Source organism: Polypterus senegalus, unplaced genomic scaffold, assembly GCF_016835505.1.
Source record: "Polypterus senegalus isolate Bchr_013 unplaced genomic scaffold, ASM1683550v1 scaffold_2789, whole genome shotgun sequence".
NCBI lineage: Eukaryota > Metazoa > Chordata > Cladistia > Polypteriformes > Polypteridae > Polypterus > Polypterus senegalus.
The window spans coordinates 117,396-144,813 of record NW_024384274.1 but is presented as its reverse complement, the minus strand read 5'-3'; the positions used below and the strand labels follow the sequence as shown (position 1 = coordinate 144,813).

Sequence of the window (27,418 nt, the reverse complement as noted above, 5' to 3'; positions counted from 1 at the left end):
CCTGGTGGGCTATTGCTGGCATTATTAAGGCAGCTTCATTCAGATCCCAAGTTCTAGTGCAATTACCCTCAAATACCCCTACTAATGCACTACCTTTCTGTACATAACACTCATATGCTGACAGTGATATCTTAATGTAAGTGGGGGTTTCTGCCTCATGGTTGGCCATACTCGTGACTCCTTGTAGTCCAACCACTTCAGTGTGTCACTAGTAAAATTTGATGACCCTTGTAATATGATACACTAATAAGGATAGTACATCTTGTTCTCTTGGAGCCAATGCCGGCCTGTCTCTGTTGAATAAGGGAACAGTACCACTACCATTGCTGGTCTAGCCTTTCCACATAAGCAACATTTCCTGCTTGTGGTATTTACCACCTCCTTAGCTGTATACATGGCCCATCTGTACCACTCATTTCTCTGGGCCTCTTCCCATAATCCCCAATTTTAGTGTCATTCTTGGCATTTTCCCACTCTATCTGACTATTACGCTTAAATCTAAACTTGGAAACATTCCTGCCAGGTGATGTTTCTGCCACCCGTGTCTCCAAGTTCATATGCCAGTCATCACTTTCATATGCAACAGTACCAAATTCATGTTGTGATAAGAATGAGTCAGAGACATCATAAAGCAGGCATGTCAAACACGCAGCCCCAGGCCACATGCAGCCTGCAACAGACATCTGTCGCCCGCTTGACAGATCCTAGTTAGCACTAAACTTGTACAAAATGATTACTATTGTTTGTGATTGAATCATTCTGCATCTTCGGTGTTACTTATTGACTTTTCTTACTTCTTCCTTCTGACAAAAGTACGTTTTCCCATGGCATTACGGTACCGGAAACATCATCTGCTAGTATAGTTGCAGCCGCGAAGTTGCAACTGAAGTGCTAGGCTGCGGTCCGCGGTCCGCGTCGAGAGAACTGCCAGCAACGGAGACTCACTCAGTGAAGGGCTCCAGCAGGACACTTTTCAGAACGCTAGGCGGGCGAGGCTTTGCAGCAGCGCAGAAAGAGTAGAGACCGTGGTGAGAGAGTATTACAACAAAGTATTTTTATGTTTCTGACAGTTTCCCCATATGACACGAGTCTATAGAAATCTCGTTACTATGAAGTACATTCACCAGCAGATACTTTCATTACAATGAAGTGACCTTGAAATGCTTGAATGAATCATCCACAGAGCAGTTAGTTCTGTGGTCACAGCTCAGTTGTGGACATTTGCACAACGATCCCCAAACAGAAACACTGTAAAAAAATTTTCTTTCTTCGAACTTTCCTCGTACTGTTTTTTTGCTGTTTTTGTTTTGTGTGGTTTTAAGTGATACCTTTTCCTTATTGCTCGTCAACATTTGAAAAACATCCATTAGAATTTTAACTCATTATCACCCTTCTATAGAAACGGCATACTTGTTATATGCAAAAAAGAAGAAAAATCTCGGGTTGCAAGCGTATGCGAACTTCTGCATTTGAAGACGCAGAAAAAGCCATTTTATGTGGTTGCAATGATGCTTGTTCAAGAAACATTCCTATTAATGCGGCACTTATTCAAGAATATATGAGGTTTTCAAACTCTCTTGGGACCCGGACAAACAATCTCACATGCGGCAATAGCGTTTGGGGCGCACCGTGTGTCGTTCCGTTGAGTGGAGGGAGCCCAGCTCCCAAAAGAGTTCAGAAACCTCACAATATGAAGAAGAAGAAAAGGGTGATTTGACTTCTGTTTGATAACTGTGCTGACCACAACATGCTTCCGCACTTAGATAATGTTCACGTTGAATTCCTCCCACCCAATTGCACGGCAGTGCTTCAGCCATTGGATTTGGGCATCATTTGCACCCTAAAATGTATTATCGCAAGGAAATGCTGTGAAAAATTCTCGTCAGCATAACTTGTAGACAGGAGAAGATTAAAATAACGCGAAAGAAGCTATTGAAGCTGCTTCCATTTCCAAGAGTCTATCTTTGTGATACACGTTTTCTGCAGTGACAGCAACCAAAATGAGATTACGGAGTAGACTGAACATAAGCAACACACTTCGCATGTCACTGTCTTCCATCCTCCCCAGATGGGATCGTCTGGTTGCAGGAAAACAAGCTCAGGGCTCTCACTGATTCTGCCTCATGGTAAGCTGTATAATTTCTATTACTAAATTATAACTTAAATAATAATAGAAATGTAATGTAAATTGTGTATAAAACTGCCTTACGAACCGCCCATAATCACCCCATAAACTCCAACCTTCAACAATCCACGGTCCCTGGAAAAATTTGCTTCTAGTAAAGCGGTCCTTGGTGTCAAAAAGGTTGCAGACCACTGGGCTACACTACTGGCTGGGCTGCTGAGACTGGCCACTGGGCAGAACTGACCATCACGAGTAGTAATAGCTCGCATATTTTCATGTTTTTGCTCTAGTTTTGTCATATTCTTTGGGTTCTGTGATATTTGACTCTAATACGGCTGAGCGTAACACAGAAAGATTTATTTAAAGAGAAACTTTACTAATGAAAATAATCAAGTGCTTCCTTACAGGTCAGCTATTTAACAACAATGTTTCCTTCATTTTATTAGGGAGTATCCCCAATTTACAAGAGTTAACATAAACTGTAATATAAGGGAGTGTTTAAAAATTACTTATCTTGACATCTTCACTTTTTAAAAAAAAATAATAAGAATACAATATTCTACTTGTTCAGTTAACAACACCTAGACATGGCTTTCATTTGTTACAAACATCAATGCTATTTTCAGTAACAACTGACAACTATATACATTATATTCTTACGTGTAATGGTCTAAGTGTCCCAAAAGCTTATTAACATTTAGCATGTCTCTATTAGCCTTATTGGTGGTTGTTTCACTCTTGACGATCTTCTGAGAGTCTCACTTGATTCTCTGTCTGATTCTGGCATTCTGCTGGTTGATGTGGTCATTTCTTCGGTTTCAGTGCTTTCTTTTGAATGTTCTTGTGATGTTTTATCCATGACTATATCTCGTCGATTTCTTCTAAGCACCGTACCATTGCTTGTTTCAATAATATATGATTTAGTGTCTAACTGTTCCTTGCAGATTCCATGTTTTTTCTGAATTCTCCTTTATTCTGACCTCCTTTCCTATTTCCAGTTCTGGGAGAGTTCTGGTTCCTCTGTCATAGTATATTTTTTGTTTTCTTTTTTGGTTTTCTTTCACTTTTCGCACTTCATCTTCCATTCCAGATTTTAGCAGGTTCTGCTTCATTGGAAGGTTTGATCGTAGTCGTCGTCCCATGAGCAGCTGTGCTGGGGAAGCTCCGTGTTCAAGGGGTGTACTTCGATATATTAGAAGGCTTTTGTAAAAATCACTTCCACTCTCTTTAGATTTCTTCATTGGATGTTTAATAGTTTCAATTGACCTTTCTACAAGTCCATTAGATTGAGGAAAGTTTGGACTTGATGTTTTATGTACAAAGTCCCATTCCTTTGCAAAGTTCTTGAATTGATGACTTGTGGTCCATTGTCGCTAAAAACTTCATTTGGCACTCCATATCTGGAAAAAAACAGCTTTCAGACATTTTATTACTGCTTCACTGTTTGTAGTATTCAATGCACACACTTCAGGATATGCAGAAAAGTAATCAGTGACCATCAGAAACTCTTTCCCATGACAGATAAATAAATCAACACCAACCTTTTCATATGGCCTTTCTGGTACAGGATGAGGTGTTAATGGCTCTGAAGGATTACTAGGTCTATATTTTAAACATACTGAACATCTTTCCACTTCATTACTTACATCTTGATTAATCTTGGGCCAATACATTACCTCTCGTGCCCTTTTCTTGCATTTTTCAATGCCTAAATGTCCTTCATGAATTTTTTGTAGCATCTGCTTTCTTAATGATAACGGTATCACAATTTTACAACCTTTATAGATAATCCCATCAACTACTGTAAGTTCTGCCCGACAGTTCCAGTAATCACTTACTTGTGGGTTGCAGTCAATGTTCCCTCTAAGCTGAGTGCGTGAGCAATCGCTCACACGAATTCAGAGCGTCGCTCATACTTCCCGCATGATCGCTCATTCTGACGGCGTCGCTTCGTACTTATCGCGAAAATTGGTGCTCATAAATTTTTGGCTTAAACAAAATGTCGTTCATAAACAATGTTTTTTGCTCACTATTTGCTACTCCTTAGAGGGAACATTGGTTGCAGTTATGCTTATTTTCTGGCCATCCTTGAATAATTACTTCTTTCAGCGTTTGCATTACTTCATCTTTTGCTGTCTCTGTTCTAATAAGCTGTGTTTTGCTGTCTGACACTGGCATTGCTTTTAGCACCATATCCACATATGCCTCTATTACCTCTGAGATCTTTTCTTCATGTCTATACTTTTCATCTACTGCTCTTCACAGGGTGTCGGCTGTAAACATCCATCTGCCAGGAGTGAATGTTACCTGCAGAGTATATCTCTGTAGCTTAATCATCATGCGTTGTATACGAAGTGGACAGTCATTAAGAGGTTTTTTAAATAAAGCAATCAGTGGTTTATGGTCTGTTTCAACCATTACAGCTTGTCCAGACACAAACTGATGAAATCGTTCACATGCAAAAGTGATACTCAATAGTTCCTTCTCTATTTGTGCATATCTAGTCTCGGCTTCAGTAAGAGATCTAGATGCATATGCGACTGGCTGCCATGTTTCATCATGCTTTTGTAGTAGTACAGCTCCTAATCCAGATTGTGAGACATCAGACGAGATTTTGATTGGTTTATGTGGATCATAGAACTTTAAAACCGGCTCTTTTTTAGTAGCTTCTTGACTTCATTCCAGGCCGTCTCTTGTTCGTAGTTCCAAGTCCATTCCACATTTTTTTCTGTCAGTTGTCTAAGAGGTGCTAAAATATTTGACAGATTTGGAATAAATTTTGCAAGATAATTCACCATACCCATAAATCTCTGTATGTCTTTCCTGCATTGAGGTCTTGGCATATTTTCAATAGCAGATACTTTTGATTTATCAGGTTTTACTCCTTCACTGCTAAGAATATCTCCTATAAATGTTAGTTCCTGAACTCCTACCATGCATTTTCCTTTGTTTAACTTTAAATTTGCTGTTCTTGTAACATCCAACACTTTCTTCAGCCTTTCATCATGCTCTTCCTTTGAAGAACCCCATACAATTATATCATCCATAAAGGTGTCAACTCCATCTAAATGTTCAAAAACCATATGAATTGTTTTGTGATAGACCTCTGGTGCGGATGCTATGCCAAAAGGCAATCTCAGAAATTGGTGTCTGCCAAATGGAGTATTATATGTGTATAATTTACAACTAGTCTCGTCCAATTTTAGTTGCCAAAATCCTGAAGAAGCATCTGGTTTACTGAAATATTTTGCATTTGCAAACTGTGCCATAATTTCTTCTCTTGTTGGAAGTTTGAAATGTTCCCTCTTGATAGCTCGATTCAGGTCTCTGGGATCTAAACATATTCTTAATTTTCCATTTTTCTTTTCTACAATAACCAGAGAGCTCACCCATTCAGTAGGTTCATTCATTTTCTTGATTACTTGCAAGCTCTCCATTCTCTCTAGTTCCTTTTCTAGTTCTCCTTCAGGGCAAATGGGACCTTTCTGCAGGGGTGTATGACAGGAGATGTGCTTTTGTCTGTGATTATCTTGTGTTCCCCAGCAAGACAATCTAGTCCTATAAAAAGATCACTATATTCCTGGAGCAGAGCTTCATATTCAGTATTGCCCTCCATGTTAATAGTAAGCACTCTTTCAATCAAGTTCATTTTCTCACAAGCAGACAATCCTAAAATTGCCTGAGCGTCTTTTGGCACAACCACAAATGACAGCAGTATTTTTGTTTTGTACATAACACAAGCTACACATTGCCCTTTAACAGGTATTTGCACTCCTGAATATCCAGTAATTTTTATTTCTGTTTCTTGCAAACATGGTCTGGGCTGCAGTTTTCTATATTCATTTTCAGGCATGATGTTCACTTGTGCTCCAGTATCTAATTTAAATGAAATAACGGCATTGTTCACTTGTACTGGCAGAATCCATTCTTTCCTTCTCCCATTTACTTCAGTCAATGCATCTATATAACATTCCTCAACTTCAGTTTCTTCTACAGTGTGCACTTGGCTTGGTTTTACTTGTGATTTACAACAGTGTGAAAAATGGTTGTTCTTCCCACATTTTTTACAAACTTTATTGTATGCTGGATACTGTCTGGGAGCATGGTGTGATCCACAACGTCCACATGCCTGTTTTGTGCTGTATATTTGTTTATTTCCACTTTTATTTTGTTGTTTCCTTTTTGTTCAGTACATGTACTGCGTTTTCTTCATTACACATTTTTTTTTTACTTTTACTTTGATTGTTTTGGCTGCCCTGCATATTCTTACTGCTTTTTCCAAATCCAAATCAAGCTCTCTTAGTAACCTTTCTCTGAGTGCGTTATCTGGTATTCCGCAGACGATCCTGTCTTTTATTAAAGATTCTGTTAACTCTCCAAATTCGCACGTTTTACTCTGTGTGCTAACTCGATGACGAACTGATCAATCGTTTCACTTTGCTTCTGTATCCAAGTAAACAACTTGTGTCTTTCGTAAGTGACATGGGCGCTTTCATTTTGTCGCTTTTTCATCCACACCAATTGCCGCTAAATATACTTGAAGCGTTGTTTAAACCGTTTCCAGTTCTCGGCAAGATTACCTGAAAGCTGAAGGCTAGGAGGTGGCGGTAGCTTCTCCATTTTTTCCTAAAAAATTCTTTGCACAACACATATCTACATCAACTGCACCGCTTCTGACACCATATCATATTCTTTGGGTTCTGTGATATTTGACTCTAATACAGTTGAACGTAACACAGAAAGATTTATTTAAAGAGAAACTTTACTAATGAAAATAATCAAGTGCTTCACTTACAAGTCAGCCATTTAACAACAATGTTTCCTTCATTTTATTAGGGAGTATCCCCAATTTACAAGAAGTTAACATAAACTGTAATATAAGGGAGTGTTTAAAATTACTTATCTTGACAAGTTTTATGTAATTTTGTGCTAGTGTTGTAACTATAGTATAGTATTGTATAGTATAGTATTGTAACGAACAGTTAGTGCAGACTACAGCTGAAGATCTGAAGTGAAGCGAGAAGTTGGTGAGTTGTTTGTTAACATATTTTTGTGATTTTGAGTTTGTAAAATTAGTGTTTGTCAGGGGCTTTTTGCATATCGGCTTATTTTACAATATAAACTTTGAAGTAAACTTAAAGTAAAGTAAAATTAGATTTTTGGAGGATTTGTTTTCCAACTTGAATTACTGAGCAATTAATTCAACGGCGTTTTGTAATTTCAGTTCACACAAACAGGACTTTGCGCTGTTTATGTCACCACACTCTTAAAGCGTTGAGAATGCACCTGAGAATATCCAAATGGAGTTGATTGAACTGCAGTCAGATTCTATTCTGAAGGCAAAATTACAACGAAGTTGGTGTGCCAGGCTTGTATGCTTACCTGTCACCCTCGTATGTGCAGATCCATAAGTTGGCATCGAGTACTGTCTATGTTCAGAAGCACTTACCTTTGTGAGCCATTGTTTTCGTTAATGAAAGCTACCAAAACTCCACATCGCTCAAAACTTACTGTCGAGCACCTGTCATCCTTCATAAAAGTTGCAGCTGCACAGACTTCAAGCCTGATATTGACAAACTGGTTACTAACAAGAGATGCCAAGTGTCAGGACAAAAGAAATAGATCTCACACTGTAAGACTCTTATATAAGCATTGAATATAATATAATAATATAATAATATAAGGACCTAGCTAAGAGGCTAAGACTCTAGTTGTGCGCTGTTGTACAGAGATTGTGTGGAAATAAATTGCTTTTCTTTAAACTTTAAACTTTTAAGTGTTACATTGCGGCTATGCCACTGTGATAAAATGAGTCAGAGATATCATAAAGAGTTGGGGCAGTCACCCGTATATTATTTTCTTGGCTGCAAAAGTTGCTTTGTTTGGTAGCACGATGTGCTTAGGTCAGAGTCAGAACAGAACTGCCTGATATGGAGACAAGATGGCAGTTTTAACAGCCCATAAAGGAAATGGCGTCGTCGGTGCAGGAACTGGGAGTGGCGTCCTTATGCCCGAAATGACGTCATCCTTGGGGCCAGCAACAGGCGGGATTTCCGGAAAGGTTTGCAAGGGACTGAGAGAGATAGTCAGTACACTCCACTGCCCCTGACCTGGTGTAGAATTACTAGTGTTTAGGCCCTTCAGCTGTTTCCCATGCACGTGTGTGACAATGGTAACAGTTGTGATTGAAGCAATCACATGTGTATGATCTTCATGTTGAATGACTCTATGAAATGGTTGACTCAGCATTATTGTTAATTTTTCCAGTCCTGCCAAACACACCATCACCAATATTAGCCTCTCCATCTTATATATCTGTTTTGTTAAATGATAGTTGTTCTTGTGCAGTGTGTCCAGATGTTGCAGATGCATCTTACTTTGTAACTGGTTGGCCTTCAGGGTTTGCACTTTACTGGATGTCATCCAGACCTTCCACAGCCACGTCTCCTCTAACGTCTGAAACAGTGTCATCTTGATGGTTTTAGGCTGGTCCGGAACTCTGGTGCAATGGTTAAGGTGGTACCAAGTCGTGCTTCCCTCCACCTGCACAGCCATCTGGGTAGCTCGCACCATGGTATCACGGTCCCTCTTGCCTTGGCTCATTTCACCTCCTTCGAACACCTTCAGGTAAATTTGGTCCCCAGGTTTGATCGGGCTCTCAAGCTCTTGACCAGCTCTGGATCCCTGCTTTTTCCTGTTAGCAGCAAGGATCCATGGTGCCTTGGGCTGGAATTTGAGTATGTTGTCCAGTAGTCAGTTGGTCGATAGCCCGATCCACAACTTGATCCCCTCTTTGGTATGGCTGCTTTCTCCTCAGAGTTGGATGATTGTCTACAGACCTTTATCACAGTCCAGTCTCCAGGTTTAATTCAACTGCTGTCATCTAGGAAAAACAGCTTTTACCTGCAGGTGCAAAGACTTAAAATGTTCACTTAATGTTAGTCAGCATTGTAATTCTTCTTTGATAGCTACCTATGGATTCTAAAAATGTCTTATAAGGTGTCAGATCTATTTCACTGGGGGTACCCCTATCAATAAATCACTAGCAGTAAAACAGATGGTCAGTTTAGTCCAGTCTGTGCTCATGTCTGGGGCAATTTGTTTTAATGATCAAAATTAATTCTAAAGGTGATCAGCGCAATGTTCAGCTATATCAAGGGAAATGTACTTAATAATGAATCATTGTAAAATTGGTCTCATAATAATATTCAAATTATTTGCACATATCTGAAAAATGGCCTCAAAAAGTAAAAGTTACTGTCAATCATGCTATTATCAATTAAATTTAAGAGAAAATCTGGAGCACGAAGGTATTGACAGTACAGATCATGTCACTGATCCCATTAACACAACAATTTAAGAAAAGCCAAATGTCAGTATTCCTCACAGAAAATTAAAATATGTCCAGAAATGGAGAATAGACAAAAGGAAAAAGAAGGCATAGTGTTATGAAGGTTATTAGTTAAAGAGCCATGTTCTGTGGAGGTTCCCATAACAAGCAAGAAATTTCAGCCAATTATTCTAAAACACAGATTTGTGTCCATGTTTACTGTACTCTTCCCTGAAGTTGATGGCAATGTGTGCCAGTGTTCTCCAGAGAATATCTCTCAGTCAGCAGAGGAATCAGAAGGCAAGAAAAAATCCACAGTCTGGATGGATATATTTATAATTTTCTTTTGGAAACAAAGTCAAAATAACTAAAACAATTAGGCTCCACATCGCCTTCCGCATTTCACTAACTTTAAGACATTGTTCAAATATGTGCAGTCACAAAACATTTATCCGTTTTACACAAGATGTTCATATTTGACTGTATCTGGACCATATCTAAGATTAACAAAGTCAGTGAAGTAAAATATTTTATCCCTTCCCATTCAAAGTCCCTTAAATTATTTCAAAGGTCACTTAGCAGCAAAAATGATCTTGGACTCCATCTCTAACTCCTTATAACCTGCCAACTAAAAGCTTAAAGTTTCTTTACATGTATCCCAAGTATTATTCATTTTTCTTTCATTACTAATTATTTTAATAATTAAAGTACCACATACAGTACATTTGAATCTTAGGTTTTAAAATCTTAATAAAATGTCTCATTCACTGTTTCATTAAAGCATCAAATTATAAAATTGAACCTTTCATCAGATTGTAGTGATACAAACACCAGCATTCCATTCTATTTCACATTTAAAATATGCAAGTTAATTACACAAAAAGCGAAGAAAGAAATCAATATATCAGAATGCCCTTTAATGCAAAATTTTTAATGCCCTCTAGGAAATTAGCACATCCCCACCCATATTCAGAAAAATCCGCTTCTGTGTTAGTTAATCTGCCCAGAATCTCAAACTAAGAAAATACTTTAAATCTGTTACAGTTACATACACTGATTTCTTCTCCTCATAACCTTCTGTCAAAGAAAGTTGATCTTGCACGCTCTTCATTGTGATTTTCTAGATATTTTCCAGAATGTTGACTCTGTAGAAAAGCACAATCTGTCTTTCTGTTAATTATACCCATTCCCTCTTCTTTATAGCATATCTTAGCATGGAACACTACCTGGACTGGAAGCCAATGTTTTTCTTCAGCTTCATTACTGTTTTAAAGTATGCCTCCTTCCATTGAAATTTACTCTTATTAAAAATCCTCCCTACATTTGAGTCTGGCCAGTACTCAGATGAAAGGGTGCCAATACAGTATCATGCCTAATCTGGAGACCTTTACACACCACCTGTTCATATCTTTTTAGTTAAAATTAAGAGCTCTTTTAATCTCAACAAACATTTATATTCTTACGCACATTAATATTAAAATCAATCATCTCATCCTTTCAAACAACACCACATGTTTCAACACAAACACTCTCAAACACAATTAAACTTGTTATGTACTCATAGGGATCCCTTTTAAACACTATATAACATACACAAAATCACCCAGACCATTTTAACACACTCAACCTCACCCCAGTATTATTACTTATTACTAGTTAAAGCAATAACATACAATAACCCTTCAGGCTTACATTTAGCTTCTCTCACGCCACCACTCATCGAGACGTCTATTTACTCGCACACAATATTTAGAAACAATGCAGCAAAGGAAACAGAAAGAAATGAACTCCGAAGAAGAGCAAGTTCCACTCTCACTTAACCTTACTATTTAGGACAAACAAACATAAAACAGCCTCTCATGACGCTAGCTGGTGTTAAACTTAGGAAACACAACACAATCCTGCTCAGCTCTAAACGCCGCTGGTTTCCAGATCAAGGAGACTCCGTTGGTGAACCGAGTCAGCAACAACAAGGAAAAATTTTCTGTGGCGATCCAATTCTACGACAACAAGGACAAATACAACTATTGAGAAATCACGCGGTACAATACCACAGCAAGACAGCATTCCCAGAAAAAGGCTACACAGTCACATAGAATATTAACTCAAAACAAATAGCATGTAAGCTTCAACACAAATCACATATATGCTTGAACCTTAGTATGAGTGCTAACCACTGTGCCACAACACACTTTACTGTAATATTCCCCATAATGCACAACCTCACATACACACATCACAAGGAAAAAGAAAAGGACAGAAGAAATTGAAAGAAGTTGTCTTCCTTTTTATGTTATAGTTATCAAAATAACGTTTTTCCCTAAGACTTGATCAGGGTCTGAGGGAAAGATGCTTTACATATATATAAACATTTGTATAATTAAAAGTGGAGACGTTTTCATTTTATCAAATATTACACATATTTAAATTTATTTATGCCAAAATACCTCAGAGCTCTGGAATTTATATTCAATATTTGAGAATTTATGTACAGTTAGGTCCATAACTATTTGGACAGAGACAACTTTTTCTCATTTTGGTTCTGTACATCACCACAGTGAATTTTAAATGAAACAACTCAGATGCAGTTGAAGTGCAGACTTTCAGCTTTAATTCAGTGGGTTGAACAAAAGATTACATACAAATGTGAGGCAACTAAAGTATTTTTTAACACAATCCTTTCATTTCAGGGACTCAAAAGTAATTGGGCAATTGACTCAAAGGCTATTTCATGGGCAGGTGTGTTTAAGTCCGTTGTTATGTCTTATCAATTAAGCAGATAAAATGCCTGGAGTTGATCTGAGGTGTAGTGCTTGCATGTGGAAGATTTTGCTGTGAACAGACAACATGAAGTCAAAGGAGCTCTCCATGCAGGTTAAAGAAGCCATCCTTAAGCTGCGAAAACAGAAAAAACCATCCGAGAAATTGCTGCAATATTACGAGTGACAAAATCTACAGTTTGGTACATCCTGAGAAAGAAAGAGAGCACTGGAGATCTCAGCAATGCAGAAAGAGCTGGGGCCTCATGTATAAACGGTGCGTCGCACAGAGATGTTCGTAAGAACTTTTCCATGTTCAAATCGCGATGTATAAAACCTACGCTTGACTAAAAGCCATGCACTTTTCCACGGTACTTCATACCTTGTCGTATGCAAGTTCTCTGCTCATTTGCAGACTGGCGGCACCCAGTGTCAAAGCAGTGCTACTGTTCCTGTGTATTTACCCTTTATTTCTTAGAACCACATTGTTTATTAGTGTAATGCATCTGATTGTAATTAACTTGTAACAATATAATGGTCCAGGGAATAGCCATAGTATTCCAAATACCATAACTGCTTTAGCATTGTTACTCTCACTTCTCCTTCTTCTTCTTCTTCTTTCAGCTCCTCCCATTAGGAGTTGCCACAGCGGATCATATTTTCCATTTTACTCTCACTGCACGACTCAGAGTATTTATATCACTGTATCTGAGTGTGAATCACAGCAGCAGCTGATCGGAAGAAATTATCGGTATACAGCTTCAGGCGCACGCTACCTCAACCACGGCAAAACGTATTAAAGCCTTTCCTGTACGGACCTCGCGGTTAAGAAACAGTTTCATCCCAAGAACTATAAACGCTCTCAATCACTGCTCCTTGTAGAAATGTTCGTACTTATAAGTACAATTACCTCACTGTAAACTTGCACTACAGTTATAATATTGCACAACCTGAGCCACTTTATAAAGTGCGTATTTACATATGATGACGATATCATTTTTAAGGTGAAATGCAGCAAAATATGTTTATTATATTATACAGATAAAACTTTAACTTCATTTAAATAATCTATATTCTTCACTGGGAGTGTCGTGAAGGATAGAATAATTAAACATGTACTACGAAGATATTTCAATGTTCCTTAAACTTTTAAAGAATCAGCTCTGCGTTTACAGATGGCTTAACATCTATTACAGATGGCAATCGGTTACTTGGAGAACGAAAAGCAAGAACTTCATGGGCGGCCACGCCAATATATATTGAATATAAAACAGAAAGAGAAAATATCGACACAGCTAAAAATGCAGCGGCAAATTTCGACAAAAGTTAAATGCTTGTGTCATGAGCACGAGGCGGCTATGCAGTGTCTGCAACGGACGTGGCCATCCACCGTGCATAAGCTACCTCACTGAAATTGGCGGCCAAAGTGCCCAGTGCCACCACAAGCCTAGAGCCGCCCCTGATTACTGCTGCAATAAATAATTTCATCGATGGTCGTGCACAATCGCTGCGCTGTAAAACCCATGTTTAATAACGTGCTTTAACTCTTATCATCATGAAAATTATATCACGTATACATCTCATTATTTTAGTTATTCAGAGAGCTGTAATATCACAAATGTAATGGACTCTGTGTCCAGTTGGAGGAAGAGAGCCGGTTTAAAAAGCAAGTAGTGATTCACACACATAGATCACATACGAGTAGAAGATCAAATACAAAACAAAGTTAACGTGCTACTTTAATTACGATGTGTTTTGAGAAACTGGTTAATTAAATGATTTTAAGATGACGTTTATGATGTTCTACTTTAATGACAAAATAAACTACATGATTAAAGTGGAAATTTCGAGATTGAAGTTGACATTTCGTGCTTTTTTCCCCACTGTGTGCCTTTTTTTTCTGTACCCTAAAAAGCTTTCATATGACACTCAGACGTGGGTTATGACGCACCTTTTCACGGCGACTGCTGTCTAAGCTTTCAAGTTTCTCCAACACGCTATGTCACTCGATCAACTTCATTTTGTTGATTATACCACGGTTTAATTAAACAAATAGTACATTTTCCTTTGGCTCCCTGGACTTCCACGGAAGACAACAGTGGCGGTGATCGCAGAATCATTTCCATGGTGAAGAGAAACCCTTCACAACAGCCAACCAAGTGAACAACACTCTCCAGGGCCTCATGTATAACGCCGTGCGTGGAACTCGCACTATAACATGGCGTAAGCACAAAAGCGAAATGTGCTTACGCACAGAAAAATCCAGATGCAGGAATCTGTGCGTACTCCAACTTCCACGTTCTTTCGTTACATAAATCCTGATCAGCGTGAAAACTAACGCTCATGCACGCGCATTTTGTAACGCCCCAAATCCTCCCAGAATTACGCCTATTTGAATATGCAAATCAATATAAATCGCCCTTAAGCGCAGCCTTCTTTGAAAAGACAATGGGAAAAGCACGGGAAAAATATAAGAATTTCAGCGAATACCAAGTGGAGGCAAAGGAAAAACATACTATTTGTTCAAATAAACCGTGGTATAATCAACAACAGGAAGTTGATCGAGTGACATAGCGTGTTGGAGAAACTTGAAAGCTGACGTTCACAAAATCGCACAGTGCGGAAATAAAAAGAAGTCACATATCAAAGTCGCCGTGAAAAGAAGAGTTGTAAGCCCACTGTCTGAGTGTCATATGAAAGCTTATTAGGGTACAGAGAAAAAAGGCACACAGTGGGGAAAAAGCACGAAATGTCAACTTTAATCTCGAATTTTCCACTTTAATCACGTAGTTTATTTTGTCATTTAGTAGAACATTATAAACTTCATCTTAAAATCGTTTAATTAACCAGTTTCTCAAAATTACATCGTAATTAAAGTAGCACGTTAAATGCTTTGTTTTGTATTTGATCTTCTACTTGTATGTGATCTGTGTGTGTGAATCACTACTTGCTTCTTAAACTGGCTCTCTTCCTCCAACTGGACACAGAGTCCATTACATTCGTGATATTACAGCTCTCTGAATAACTAAAATACTGAGTTGTATACGTGATGTCATTTTCATGATGATAGGAGCTAAAGCACATTATTAAACATGTGTTTCATGAGCCTCGTGCTCATGACAAGCATTATCTTTTGTCGAAATTTGTCGCATGCGTTTTTAGCTATGTTGTTATTTTCTCTTTCTGTTTTATATTCAATATATATTAGTAGCCGCCACTGCAGTCCTTGCTTTTCTTTCCCCAAGTAACCGATCGCCACACAATCAGCTCTGTAATAGGCGTTAAGCCATCTGTAAGCTTAGCGCCGATTCTTCAAAACGTGAAATATCTTCGTAGTACATGTTTAATTATTCTATCCTTCACGACACTCCCAGTGAAGAATATAGATTATTTAAATGAAGTTAAAGTTTTATGTGTATAATTTAACAAACATATTTTGCTGCATTTCACCTTAAAAATGATATCGTCATCATATGTAAATACGCGCTTTATAAAGTGGCTCAGGTTGTGAGATATTATAGCTGTACTGCAAGTTTACAGTGGGGTGATTGTACTTATAAGTCCTAACAGTTCTACAAGGAGCAACTGATTGAGTGCATTTAAAGTTCTTGGGATTAAACTGTTTCTGAACCGCGAGGTCCGTACAGGAAAGGCTTTAAAACGTTTTGCAGTGGCTGAGACAGCGTGTCCTTAAAGCTGTCTACCGATAATTCTCTTTCCGATCAGCTGCTGCTGTGATTCACACTCAGATACAGTGATATAAATACTCTGAGTGGTGCAGTGAGAGAAATATGGAAAAAGATGATCCGCTGTGGCAACTCCTAACGGGAGGAGCTGAAAGAAGAAGAAGAAGAAGAAGAAGAAGAAGTGAGAGTAACAACGCTAAAGCAGTTATGGTATTTGGAATACTATGGCTATTCCTGGACCATTATATTGTTACGAGTTAATTACAATCAGATGCATTACACTAATAAACAATATGCGGTTAGTTTCTGTGTATTTATAAAGCCGCGTCATGAAAATAATGAGTAATCACACAAGAACAGTAGCATTGCTTTGACGCTGGGTGCCGCCAGTCTGCAAAACCGGCGGAGAACTGCGTCACGACAAGGCATGAGGTACCGTGGAAAAGCTTTACGCCAAGTGTAGGTTTTATACATCGCGATTTGAACGTGGAAAAGTTCTTACGCAACATTTCTGTGCGTCGCACCGTTTATACACGAGGCCCCAGGGTTTGGCGTATCGATATCCAAGTCTGCCATAAAGAAGACTGCATGAAAGTAAATACAGAGGGTGCACTGCAAGGTGTGAGCCACTCATAAGCCTCAAGAATAGAAATGCATTGAGACAGGCTTTATGTGCTCTGCAATTGTATTCTATGTTGCAATAAAGCCTTAAATTCTGACTGCTTTTCTGGAGACTCTGCTTGTTTTTTCTAAGATTTCTCCACAACATGGATTGTCAGTAACCATTCTCACAATCCTGCCACTCCTGTATTCTTCTTGGCCTGCAAGACCTGCTGGGTTTAACAGCAACTGTGCCTGTGGCCTTCCATTTCCTGATTCCATTCCTTACACTTGAAACTGACAGTTTAAACCTCTGAGATGGCTTTTTGTAGCCTTCCCCTAAACCAGGAGACTCAACAATCTTTGTTTTCAGATCTTTTGCGAGTTGCTTTGAGGATTCCATGCTGGTTGTCACTCTTCAGAGGAGAGTCAAAGGGAAGGAAGCACAACTTGCAATCGACCACCTTAAATACCTTTTACCACTCATGTTTGGACACACCTTACAATAAGTTTAAGGCTTAATGAGTTCATCCAACCAAGTAATCAGCATTGAGCAGTGACAGGCATTCAAATCAGCACAATGACAAGGGGACCCACATTTGTGCACAGCCAGTTTTTCTCATTTGATTTAATTTCATAAAACTAAATACTACTTCACTAAAAATCTTTGTTCGGAAAACATCACAGTACTCAGATGTTCCTAGGAAATAAAAGACATACCACTGTTATCTTTTTGTTGAAAGTAGAGTCAATTATTATGCAGGCTAAGAGGGGTTCACAAACTTTTCATATGACTATATCATATGGAAAGGTGTTGAAAAATAATGTCTTTATGCTGACCTGGTGCACTCTACCTCAGATCTATACTCGACATTGTTCAACCACATTACAGCTCTTTTAAAATTCCATAATGCTCCCATGTTTGCAGACTTTTCCCACCTTGTATGCCCTGATTTTAAACCCTTAAACCCCTGACACACACACACATCCTTCGGCTCTCTACTAGATGTTGCCACATTTGATTCACTAGAATTGACCATTTTAGGATTTCTTTCAGATCAACTATTTCTTTATAAGGTTTCTAAGTTAAAATTTGAATAATTAATCTCCACCATTAATATCAAATCACCGGTACACTTGCTTTTTAAATTATTGAAAACTTGGGGATTTTTTCAATTTGCAGTATTTTTGTATTGCACTTGTCAAAGCAGGCCCACAGCACTGGAGATAATTTGAGACTGAAATACCATTACAGACTTTTACAAATTACAACATGTACACACATAAAAATAAAGATAAGCTTAAACACAAATTAAATAAAGCACCTTCAACTGAGTAACACAAAAGGATCAAACAGGACACCCACATTGACAAAAGAGGAAAAGAAACAAGAACTTAAATCATCAGCAACCCTGGGGGTCGATGCTAATTTAGAGTAGAAAAGACACATTCACATGTCTGAAATTCAGCCTACTGGCCACCCACCTCCTGCTGTTCCTTCTACCATACATGTCTGTACTGGGCAGGCTAATCAGTCCTTTAATTCTTCAATTCCAAGGCTCCGGGTACCTCAGGTGTCTTAGTCATGGGTTACTAAACAGCTTAGCATTGGAGAAGTGGAACAGCAGAATACTGAAATGAGAAGAGAAACAGAATAGAGAAGGTTTAGTAAGAGTTCATGATGATTATATAACCTAACACTTTTACACAAAAGCCTAACAAACAGAGATACAATAAGCACAACTAACAGTCAACCCTAATCAGATACGTATGTCAGACTAAAGTGGTGAGTTTTCAACCTGAGTGTGAAGTGGCCTCTCATATATGAACAGTGCTTTGTTGTATTTTATGTGTAATCACTGTAAGGGAAACAGGGTGGTATCGTTGTTTTCTCATTTCATTTGTTTTCATTCTATTCTTTATTTGCTGTTTGATTACCGGTTTGCTTTGTTTTGTCTCTGTTTGTGAGTGCGCTGGTCGGGTCAAGGCTGGGTGCATCCCGTAATCACCACCATAAAATGAATAAATCACCGTTTTCTTGATTGCTGACTTCTCGCTGACTCTACGCTTACTTAAAAGTCTGAACCATACCTGTCCTTTTTGGCTGATTGCTTTATTTCTCTCTCCTCCCCAAGCAAACTCTGCTCCTGTTGGGGGTTTATGATGTTTGTCTATTCTTTAATCGATAACTAACTGCATACTGAGCCTCTTTTTACTTCTGAAAGAGAGATGTTTGTTTGAAGTGTTTCAATAAAGTTCCTGTCTCTACAATCTCCTGTGTTTCTGTGCAATTCTGTGACCCAAGTGTGACACCCTGCAGCACTGCCCCTGGGATTAAGCTGCTGCACTAGACTAGCCTGGTAAGCATCAGCGTTGGCCTCTGCATGCTTGAGTGCAGCCGGTTTAAGCACAGTTGGCTCGGTAAATTTACATCCATGGTGTCAGTTGTACTTTATACATATTGTTCCAGTCATTAGCAGTGTGTATACTGTAATGATTAGTGTTGCAGTAATTGTGATGTTCTTTGCATTAAAAATGAGTTCCATTAAAATTTCACTTTTTCTTTATGAATTGTGACGTTTACTTAAAGTGCAGCAAAAGCATTTGGCATCCTGGGATGCATTAACCCCAAGTACGTGGCAGTTTAAGGGTTAAAGCCCCATGATGCTGCCAAAATGAGCTGCACCATCTAAGGCTTCTGGCAATGAAAACGTGCTTGCATGAATTACAGTACATATAGCGCTAACATCGGTTTTTACATTCTAGCACTGCAGGAGTCATATCAGTAGCCTACAGTACTGTACAGTATACAGGTTTACCTTTACATTCTTTATTTTTAGGTTATGTATTATGCTGAGTTTGAAATAAAATTAAAGTGTTTTGGGAGCATATTTACGGTTTAAACTATGAAAACAGGGATTTTTGTAACCACATCCAAAATTTGCGGTTTTTCACAATTCATAGTGCTCTAGGAATGTAACCTCCGCGAATTTTGGGGTGTACTGTATATATACATATATATATATATATATTGTGAAAGACCGAGGAGACAGCAATAAGGGTTGGGGTTTCCGGCCCGTGATATATTGTACAGAAGCTTTTCCAAGGAAAAAGAAAACAGGTCAAAATATAAACTAAGCAGTTCATAACGCGACGCCGTCTCCTGGCGTCGCGGCCATTTATTGGGGTGGAGCGGAAGTGGAGGGATGCTGGGAAGGACCGCAAGGGAGGATGGGAAGGATGACGTCAGGGCAAGATGGCGGAGGAAGGGCGGAAGTACCGCACTGCGGTCAATCCAGAGCTATGGTGCAGGAAGGTCTTTCTTTCTACGAGGAAGCAGAGGGAGAAAGTTAATACCCCACCATTCCCTGGCGGCGGATGGTTTCCCAGGTGCTATCTCGAATCAATCCATGGCCTCCTACTGTGGCGTCGCGTGACAATATATATATATATATATATATATATATACTAATAAAAGGCAAAGCCCTCACTCACTGACTCACTCACTGACTCATCACTAATTCTCCAACTTCCCGTGTGGGTGGAAGGCTGAAATTTGGCAGGTTCATTCCTTACAGCTTCCTTACAAAAGTTGGGCAGGTTTTATATCGAAATTCTACGCGTAATGGTCATAACTGGAAGCTGTTTTCTCCATTTACTGTAATGGAGATGAGCTTGAACGCCGTGGGGAGAGTTTCGTGTGACATCATCACCCCCACGTAATCACGCAGTACATAGAAAACCAGGAAGACCTCAAAAGCGCTGAAGAAAACATGCATTATATAATTGAGAAGGCAGCGAAACAATAAGAAGCGGCGAGTGACATATACAACCATATTCATGAGTTCTGCTACTTGAAACAAAGCACGATGTAAACCTACACTTTAAATTAAGTTCATAGACAGGCTGCGCTGGCGTTTGTAATTTAGTGCCTGCCCATATAAGGCCGTCCGTCAGCGGCAATCCAATAGCAAACTGCCACTAAATATTCACGGGTGAAGGACTGTGCTTATGGAGAGGAAGATGAGATGGTCAGGGTGGTGTTTGACACAAACTCAGCTAAACTGCGAGAGAAAGTTTTAAGTGCCAGGACTAAGGTAACATTAAATACAGCCATGGACATAGCACGAGATGGCACCAGCACAGCTGGGAACCTTCGATGCATGTACACCGAGCGGCTCACGTGAACTGGCGCGTGCACAGATAAAAGCAACAGTTCCAAAGAGGCTGAACAAAACCGAATTACACAATTGAAAAGGCAGCAAAAATATGAAGCGTCCTGATACAGCATATTCATAAATCCAGCTACTGCGGAAACAAAGCACACGTGGAAAAAGTCAATGTCCCGCTAAAGGAAGACAGTGTAAAAAACCGTGCATGCAGTGTGTCAGGTCTCAGATAAAGAAGAAGACGAGCTGTTTATTGATGCAGTAAGAAACGAATCGATGAATGAAACCTGTCATCTTTACAACGATTGACAAACACGGAATGTAACTTGAACACAACACATCCTACAAATACGAACCTGATTGAAAGAAATAATGATAATCAAATCCTTGATGACAGCAACACTCAGTAACACTCACAAAACAAATACTGTATATTGACAGTCATGTTACGTTATTTTTAAAATGTTCCCTTTTCTTTTCTAGCTTTTTAACACACTACTTCTCGCTGCAATACGCGGGTATATATATATATATATATATATATCCCGATCTACATACTCGAATAATGGATACTTTATTCGCCATCAATGATTGTTTTGGTAAAGCCATACTCAGTGTATTCATTAGATGAGCGGTAAAAAGTAAGAGCGAGGGAGGATGACTTATTGAGGCATGCAGGCTGTAGTGTCGCGTCAACTCTATCTGAATTGCGATCACATTTGAAAAATATATCTTTTCAAGTTCTATTTAGTCCATATGTGTCAAACTCAAGGGCCACGGCCACATCCGGCCCGTGTAATTATATCCGCCCCGAGATCATTTTATATACTGTATTATTGTTATTAAAGCCGGGTATATGAAGCGCTGGTAACACAATAAACTACAGATCCCATAATGCAGCGCTTCAGCTGCCTTGCCAACACTTACCGCGTTAATCAAGTCTACCTTATGATGCTGCAAGTTATTGCGAAGCTAGCTCACACGATGCTGAAGAGAAAAGTTGATTCTGAAAATAGAGCCTTTAAAACCGATGGGAGGCTGAGTATATGTTTACTGAACCCGTGTGTCTCATTTGTGGAGCTAATGTGGCTGTAATTACAGAATTTAATCTAAGACGGCACTATGAGACAAAACATCAGGGTAACCTGAATGCAATGCAGAAGATACAGAAAGCAGAAGAATTAAATAAGAATCTGACACTTCAGCGGACGTTTTACCGTGCACAATCACAAAGTGATTTCAAGTGAAGCTGCTTTTATGGGAGACACAAATGCACCAGTGCACTTGCCCTGTTGCCAAGTAATGTTAAACCAAGTCGTCACTACGGTGTTCCCAAATCGCACTTTGCTGATAAACTGAGCGCACTGAGTTTGCACGCGCTTTGGTGACTTTGAAGAACAAAAAGTCCGTCTACATGCGGCTCGAACCTTGTGCATGTTTGGTAGCACATATCTGTGTGAGAAGCTCTTCTCAGTGATAAAGACTAACAAAACAGCACACAGGAGTCGCCTCACTGATGAGCACCTGCAATCCATCCTGAGAATCTCCACAACACAGAACCTCACACCAAACAGAAACGAACCTGTGCCAAAAAAGATGCCAGGCGTCCAGCTCTAAAATGACATATGAGCAAATACAACTGAATGATTTGATTTGTTATTGCTGAAAGGAACACATTTTATTTATATTTCCAGGTTTTGTTATGCAGCATGTTCATATTTGAATTTGTATAATTTTGACAGGATATATTTTTATGGAGAGCAAAATCTTTTGGGATATTTAAAATCTAAGTTTATTTTTATATAAAATTACATAAGAGTAAAGAAATTTGAATGTTTGTTCTTTTAACGTTTACTTTATTTCTAACTTGTATAATTTAGACAGGATATATTTTTATGGAGAGCAAAATATTATAAGTTGTTTAAGGTTTGAGTTGATTTATTCAGGAATAATATTCCTGTCTGTTTTACCATTCCTACCAAAGATATTTCTGTCGACTAAATAAAAATTCCTTCTATTTAAAATTTAAATAGAACTTGAACAAATACGATAGTTCATAATATCCACAGACTTGCATGTAAGAGCGGGAGTTATCCGTTTTAACAAGCAGCGTATTGCACTGATACTGAAATAGCTGTGTGTGTATATATGTAGATATGTATGTATATGTATATATATGTTTATATATGTGTGTGTGTATGTATGTATATGTATATATATGTGTTTATATATATGTGTGTGTATATATGTATGTATATATGTGTATATATATATGTAAATGTATAGATGTGTATATATATATATATGTTTATGTGTGTGTGTGTAAATATATATATATATATATATATATATATATATATATATATATGACAGCAACACTCACCACTCACAACAGTGACAAAACAATTACATTGACAATCATGTTACGTTATTTTCAAAATGTTTCCTTTTCTTTTCATTGCTTCTTTAACACACTACTTCTCCTTCTGGTGCAGATATTTTGCTAGTATACTAATAAAAGGCAAAGCCCTCACTGACTCACTCACTCACTCACTCATCACTAATTCTCCAACTTCCCATGTAGGTAGAAGGCTGAAATTTGGCAGGCTCATTCCTTACAGCTTACTTACAAAAAGTTAAGCAGGTTTCATTTCGAAATTCTACGTAATGGTCATAACTGGAAGCTATTTTTCTGCATAATGCTGTAATGGTGTTCAGCTGGAAGCCGTGGGGGCGGAGTTTCGTGTGACATCATCACGCCCCACGTAATCACATGATCTGACTGTCAACGCAGTGCGTAGAAAACCAGGAAGAGCTCCAAAAGCGCTTGAAGAAAACATCCAGTATATAATTGAGAAGGCAGTAAACAATAAGAAGCGGCGAGTGACATATACAACCATATTCATGAGTGCTGCTACTTGAAATAAAGCCACGATGTAAACCTGAAGTTTAAATTAAGTTCATAGACACGCTACGCTGGCGTTTCACATGTCCACAGGTAATGCGGATACAAGTTTAATGAGAGGACGCAGGATATAAACGAGTTTTGATCACTTTGTAACTAAGTTAAAATTGTAGGTGAAGGGCTGTGCTTATGCAAATTCCGAGACTGTGTTTGTGGGGGATTGACAGTTAAGGCGGGTGGGGAGTCACATCATCATCTCCCTCCCATTCACCTCATTTCGCTCTGAGCTGAGCTCAGAGCTTAACGCTGTCTTCGAAGCAACTTCGTCAGACTGCCACCAAATACTCACAGAAAAATCCACAAGTTAATACACGCTGTCTCTAGAGTTTCTGTACACTGAATCCTCCAGGCACTACTTACAAAAGGTTACATTGACAATCGCACAGATGAGAAACTTCATGCATGTGCTCCATAACGCATTAAAAAATAATGCATTTAATCACAGTTTCAATTCCAAGTAAAGGGAACTTGTGTCAATGCATGATTTCCTGGTACACCGATTACATTGATCAGCGCTTCCCAAAATCTGAGTATATAAAGACGTTGTTGGAATATATCGGAATATATAAAGTCAGCACTGGAATATATAAAGTCAAATCTTGAATATTAAATAAAGTCAGCGTCAGAATATATTGTCACGCTTGGGTCACAGATTTGCACAGAGACACAGGAGGTCGTAGAAACAAGAAGGATTTTATTCACACACTGCAAACACATGAGCTTAAACGTGCTCCATGACAAGTCAGAGATGACAGTTCTGCTAGGAGCAGAGAGAGAGAGCGATAAAAGCAAGCAAACAATCAATTTTCAACTGACAGGCGCTGCACAAGGCTTTTAAGTTAGCGGAGTATCGCGCGAGGTTTGCATTACGCATTATAGCGCAAGTGAGAAAGTAAGGGCTCATTTATACTTCACGCGGCGCATGCTGCAGCGGACGCTCCTGCTACGCAAGCGTTGAAGTGTTTATACTTGCACGCGTACTTTACGTAAATCTGGAGGAGTCCACCAGGTGGCAGTGTGAGATATTATCACGGTGAGAACATGTTCGGTTTCTCTGTGTTGTGAATTGCCTAAAACACCTATTAAATTCCGATAACACCTTACCGCAATATCTGTGAAAGGATGTTTATTGATTAAATCCATCAATCCAGGGATGTGTCCATTCCAACAAGCATTGGGCACGACTGAGAAACAATCCCTGGACGAGGTCTCCGCTCATCGCAAGGTGAATACAAGCACACATACACTAGCGTCATTTTAGCGGCACCAAATCCCCAAATCTGCTTATCTTTGGAAGGAAACGGAGCACAGTGTGGAATACAAGCAGGAAATACCAGCAACGTAACTCCCTGCGAGACAGCAGTGCTATTGCTCCGCCACCGTGACACCCCCATATGTGTAATTATTAACAGTATTCATTATTTAAATGAAATTATATGTAAAATGTAACATACACACTTTAATGCATTTCATCATGAAAGTGATATCAAGTATAAATCTAAAGATTCTAAATGTGCAGAGTTGGAATATCATACATTTAATTTGTTCTGTGTGGTGATCTATTGCTGCTTGCCGCAGCTGTCAGGTCCAAGAAGCTCGTAGCGATTAAAAACTGGGATGACGCGTTTATGATGGTCTGCTTTAATGATAAAGTAAACTACGAGGTTAAGGTGGACAATTCGAGATTAAGGCCAGAAATTTCCACTTTAATCACAAAATACACGTTTTCACCGTGTCCTTTATTTTTTTCTCAGTGGTTCAAATATAACGCTATACATTATGTTGCTGTTGTTAAGTTGCAAAAATAAAAAAATTAAAAAAAGACGACACAAAAGATGGTATGTGAGACTTTTAAAATGTATCGTGTCATTACATTCGGGAACTGTCTACATGTGACAGAAAGCCTCTATGCCGATCCTACGGGATGGATACATTTTAAAAGTCTCAGTGCCGTCTATTTTTTGCAACTTCACATCGGCAACATAATGTATAGCTGTATTTGAGCCACTGAGAAAAAAATAAAAGACACGGTGAAAACGTGTAATTTGTGATTAAAGTGGAAATTTCTGCTTTAATCTCGAAATGTTCACTTTAACCTCGTAGTTTACTTTATTATTAAAGCAGACCATCGTAAATGTCATCCCAGTTTTAATCGCACGAGCTTCTTGACCTGACAGCAGGTAAAGTAAAAATAAAAAATAGACGGTACAAAAGATGGTATGTGAGACTTTTAAAATGCATCGTGTAATTACGATCGGGAATATGCGGCGCTTGAATATAAAGCACCACGAATGCATCTGTATGTCAGCATTTTGCTTCAACACTTTGAACCACTCATCAAACAGCAAAGCGCGACATCGATCCCGAAGGATCTCCATAGAGGCTTTCTGTCACATGTAGATAGTAAACAGAGACTCTGACGTCACGTTCCGACTTTTAGCACACTGCGCCCCCCGACTTTTTGCTGGTACTGCAACTCGCGCGCTGCAGCGTTAATTTCTGAGGACCTGCTCAGAGGACGCGTGAAATGAACGCTGGGAGCGCGTGGCAGCCATGATGCTGACGCGATGCGTTCTGAGCGTGAAGTATAAATGAGCCCTAAGGATCAATGTGAGGGTAGTCTGTGTTTCAGGGTTCTGGTTTGCCCAGGGCGTCTGTACCTTCTTGGGGTGCGATCAGCCCTCCAGCTCACACCCTCCCCCTCAGCTTTATTCACATTCCCGTGAATCAAGCGACTCTCTGTACCAGGTTCATTTAGTCGTGATAATACGTCTGCGTTGACATGTTCAGAACCTGGTTGATGTTTTACTGTGAAGCGGTAAGGTTGTAAGCCCAGAAACCACCTCATGAGCGAGAGTTTGTATCTTTCTGTCGGTATAACCATTGAAGTGGAGCATGATCAGTTACCAAAGTGAAGTTTCATCCCCACAAGTAATAGCGAAGCCCTCCAGCTCACAATATAAATTAAGCGCTGGAATATATAAAGTCATAACTTCAATATATAAAGTCTTCGGCGGAATATACAAAGTCAGTGCTGGAATATCCATCCATTTCCCAACCGTTAAATCTGACCACAGGGTCACGGGGTCTGCTGGAGCCAATCCCAGCCAACACTGGGCGTAAGGCAGGAACCAATCCTGGGCAGGGCAAATGCATCATTTTCAAAACATTAACTGAACAGTGTTTTTAATTTATTCTTCTGAATACGTTTTTGTTAACTTACTTCAGTTCAGAGTCGTTTCAATCAATATATTTTGACTTTAATTTTATATATTCAGGAATGAGTTTATAAATTCCAACGCTGACTTTATATATTCAGGTTTTCACTTTATATATTCTGGCGCTGACTTTATATAGCGTATATATGACTTTATATATATATATATGTATGTATGTATGTATGTATGTATGTATGTATGTATGTATGTATGTGTGTATATGTAGATATGTATGTATATATATGTATATATATGTGGATGTGTGTGTATATATTTGTATATATATGTGGATGTATGTGTATATATGTATATATATATATATATATATATATATATATGTATGTATGTATATATGTATGTGTGTATATATATATATGTGTATATGTATGGATATGTATATTGTGGCCCCGGCGGCGGGACCCGGCGGGGCGCCCAGGAGGGCGTGAGGAGGCTTGTGCCTCCTCCAGACCGCGAGGCGTCCGTCCTGGTTCTGTTGGGGGCCACGGGTTGAGGGCATGGAAGCCCTTCCCTGTAGGGAGCCCGTGGTCACCGCCAGGCGGCGCCCG

The 27,418-nt window shown here is 39.0% G+C and overlaps 1 protein-coding gene across 1 annotated transcript in view; it reads right to left on the bottom strand.

The window, feature by feature from the left end:
• LOC120521920 overlaps positions 1-27,418 on the bottom strand; it is a 56,966-nt gene that overhangs the window by 16,071 nt on the left and 13,477 nt on the right. Inside the window, 1 exon segment of the mRNA XM_039743191.1 lies at positions 8,555-8,851. Coding sequence (XP_039599125.1) covers positions 8,555-8,851 — 297 coding nt within the window.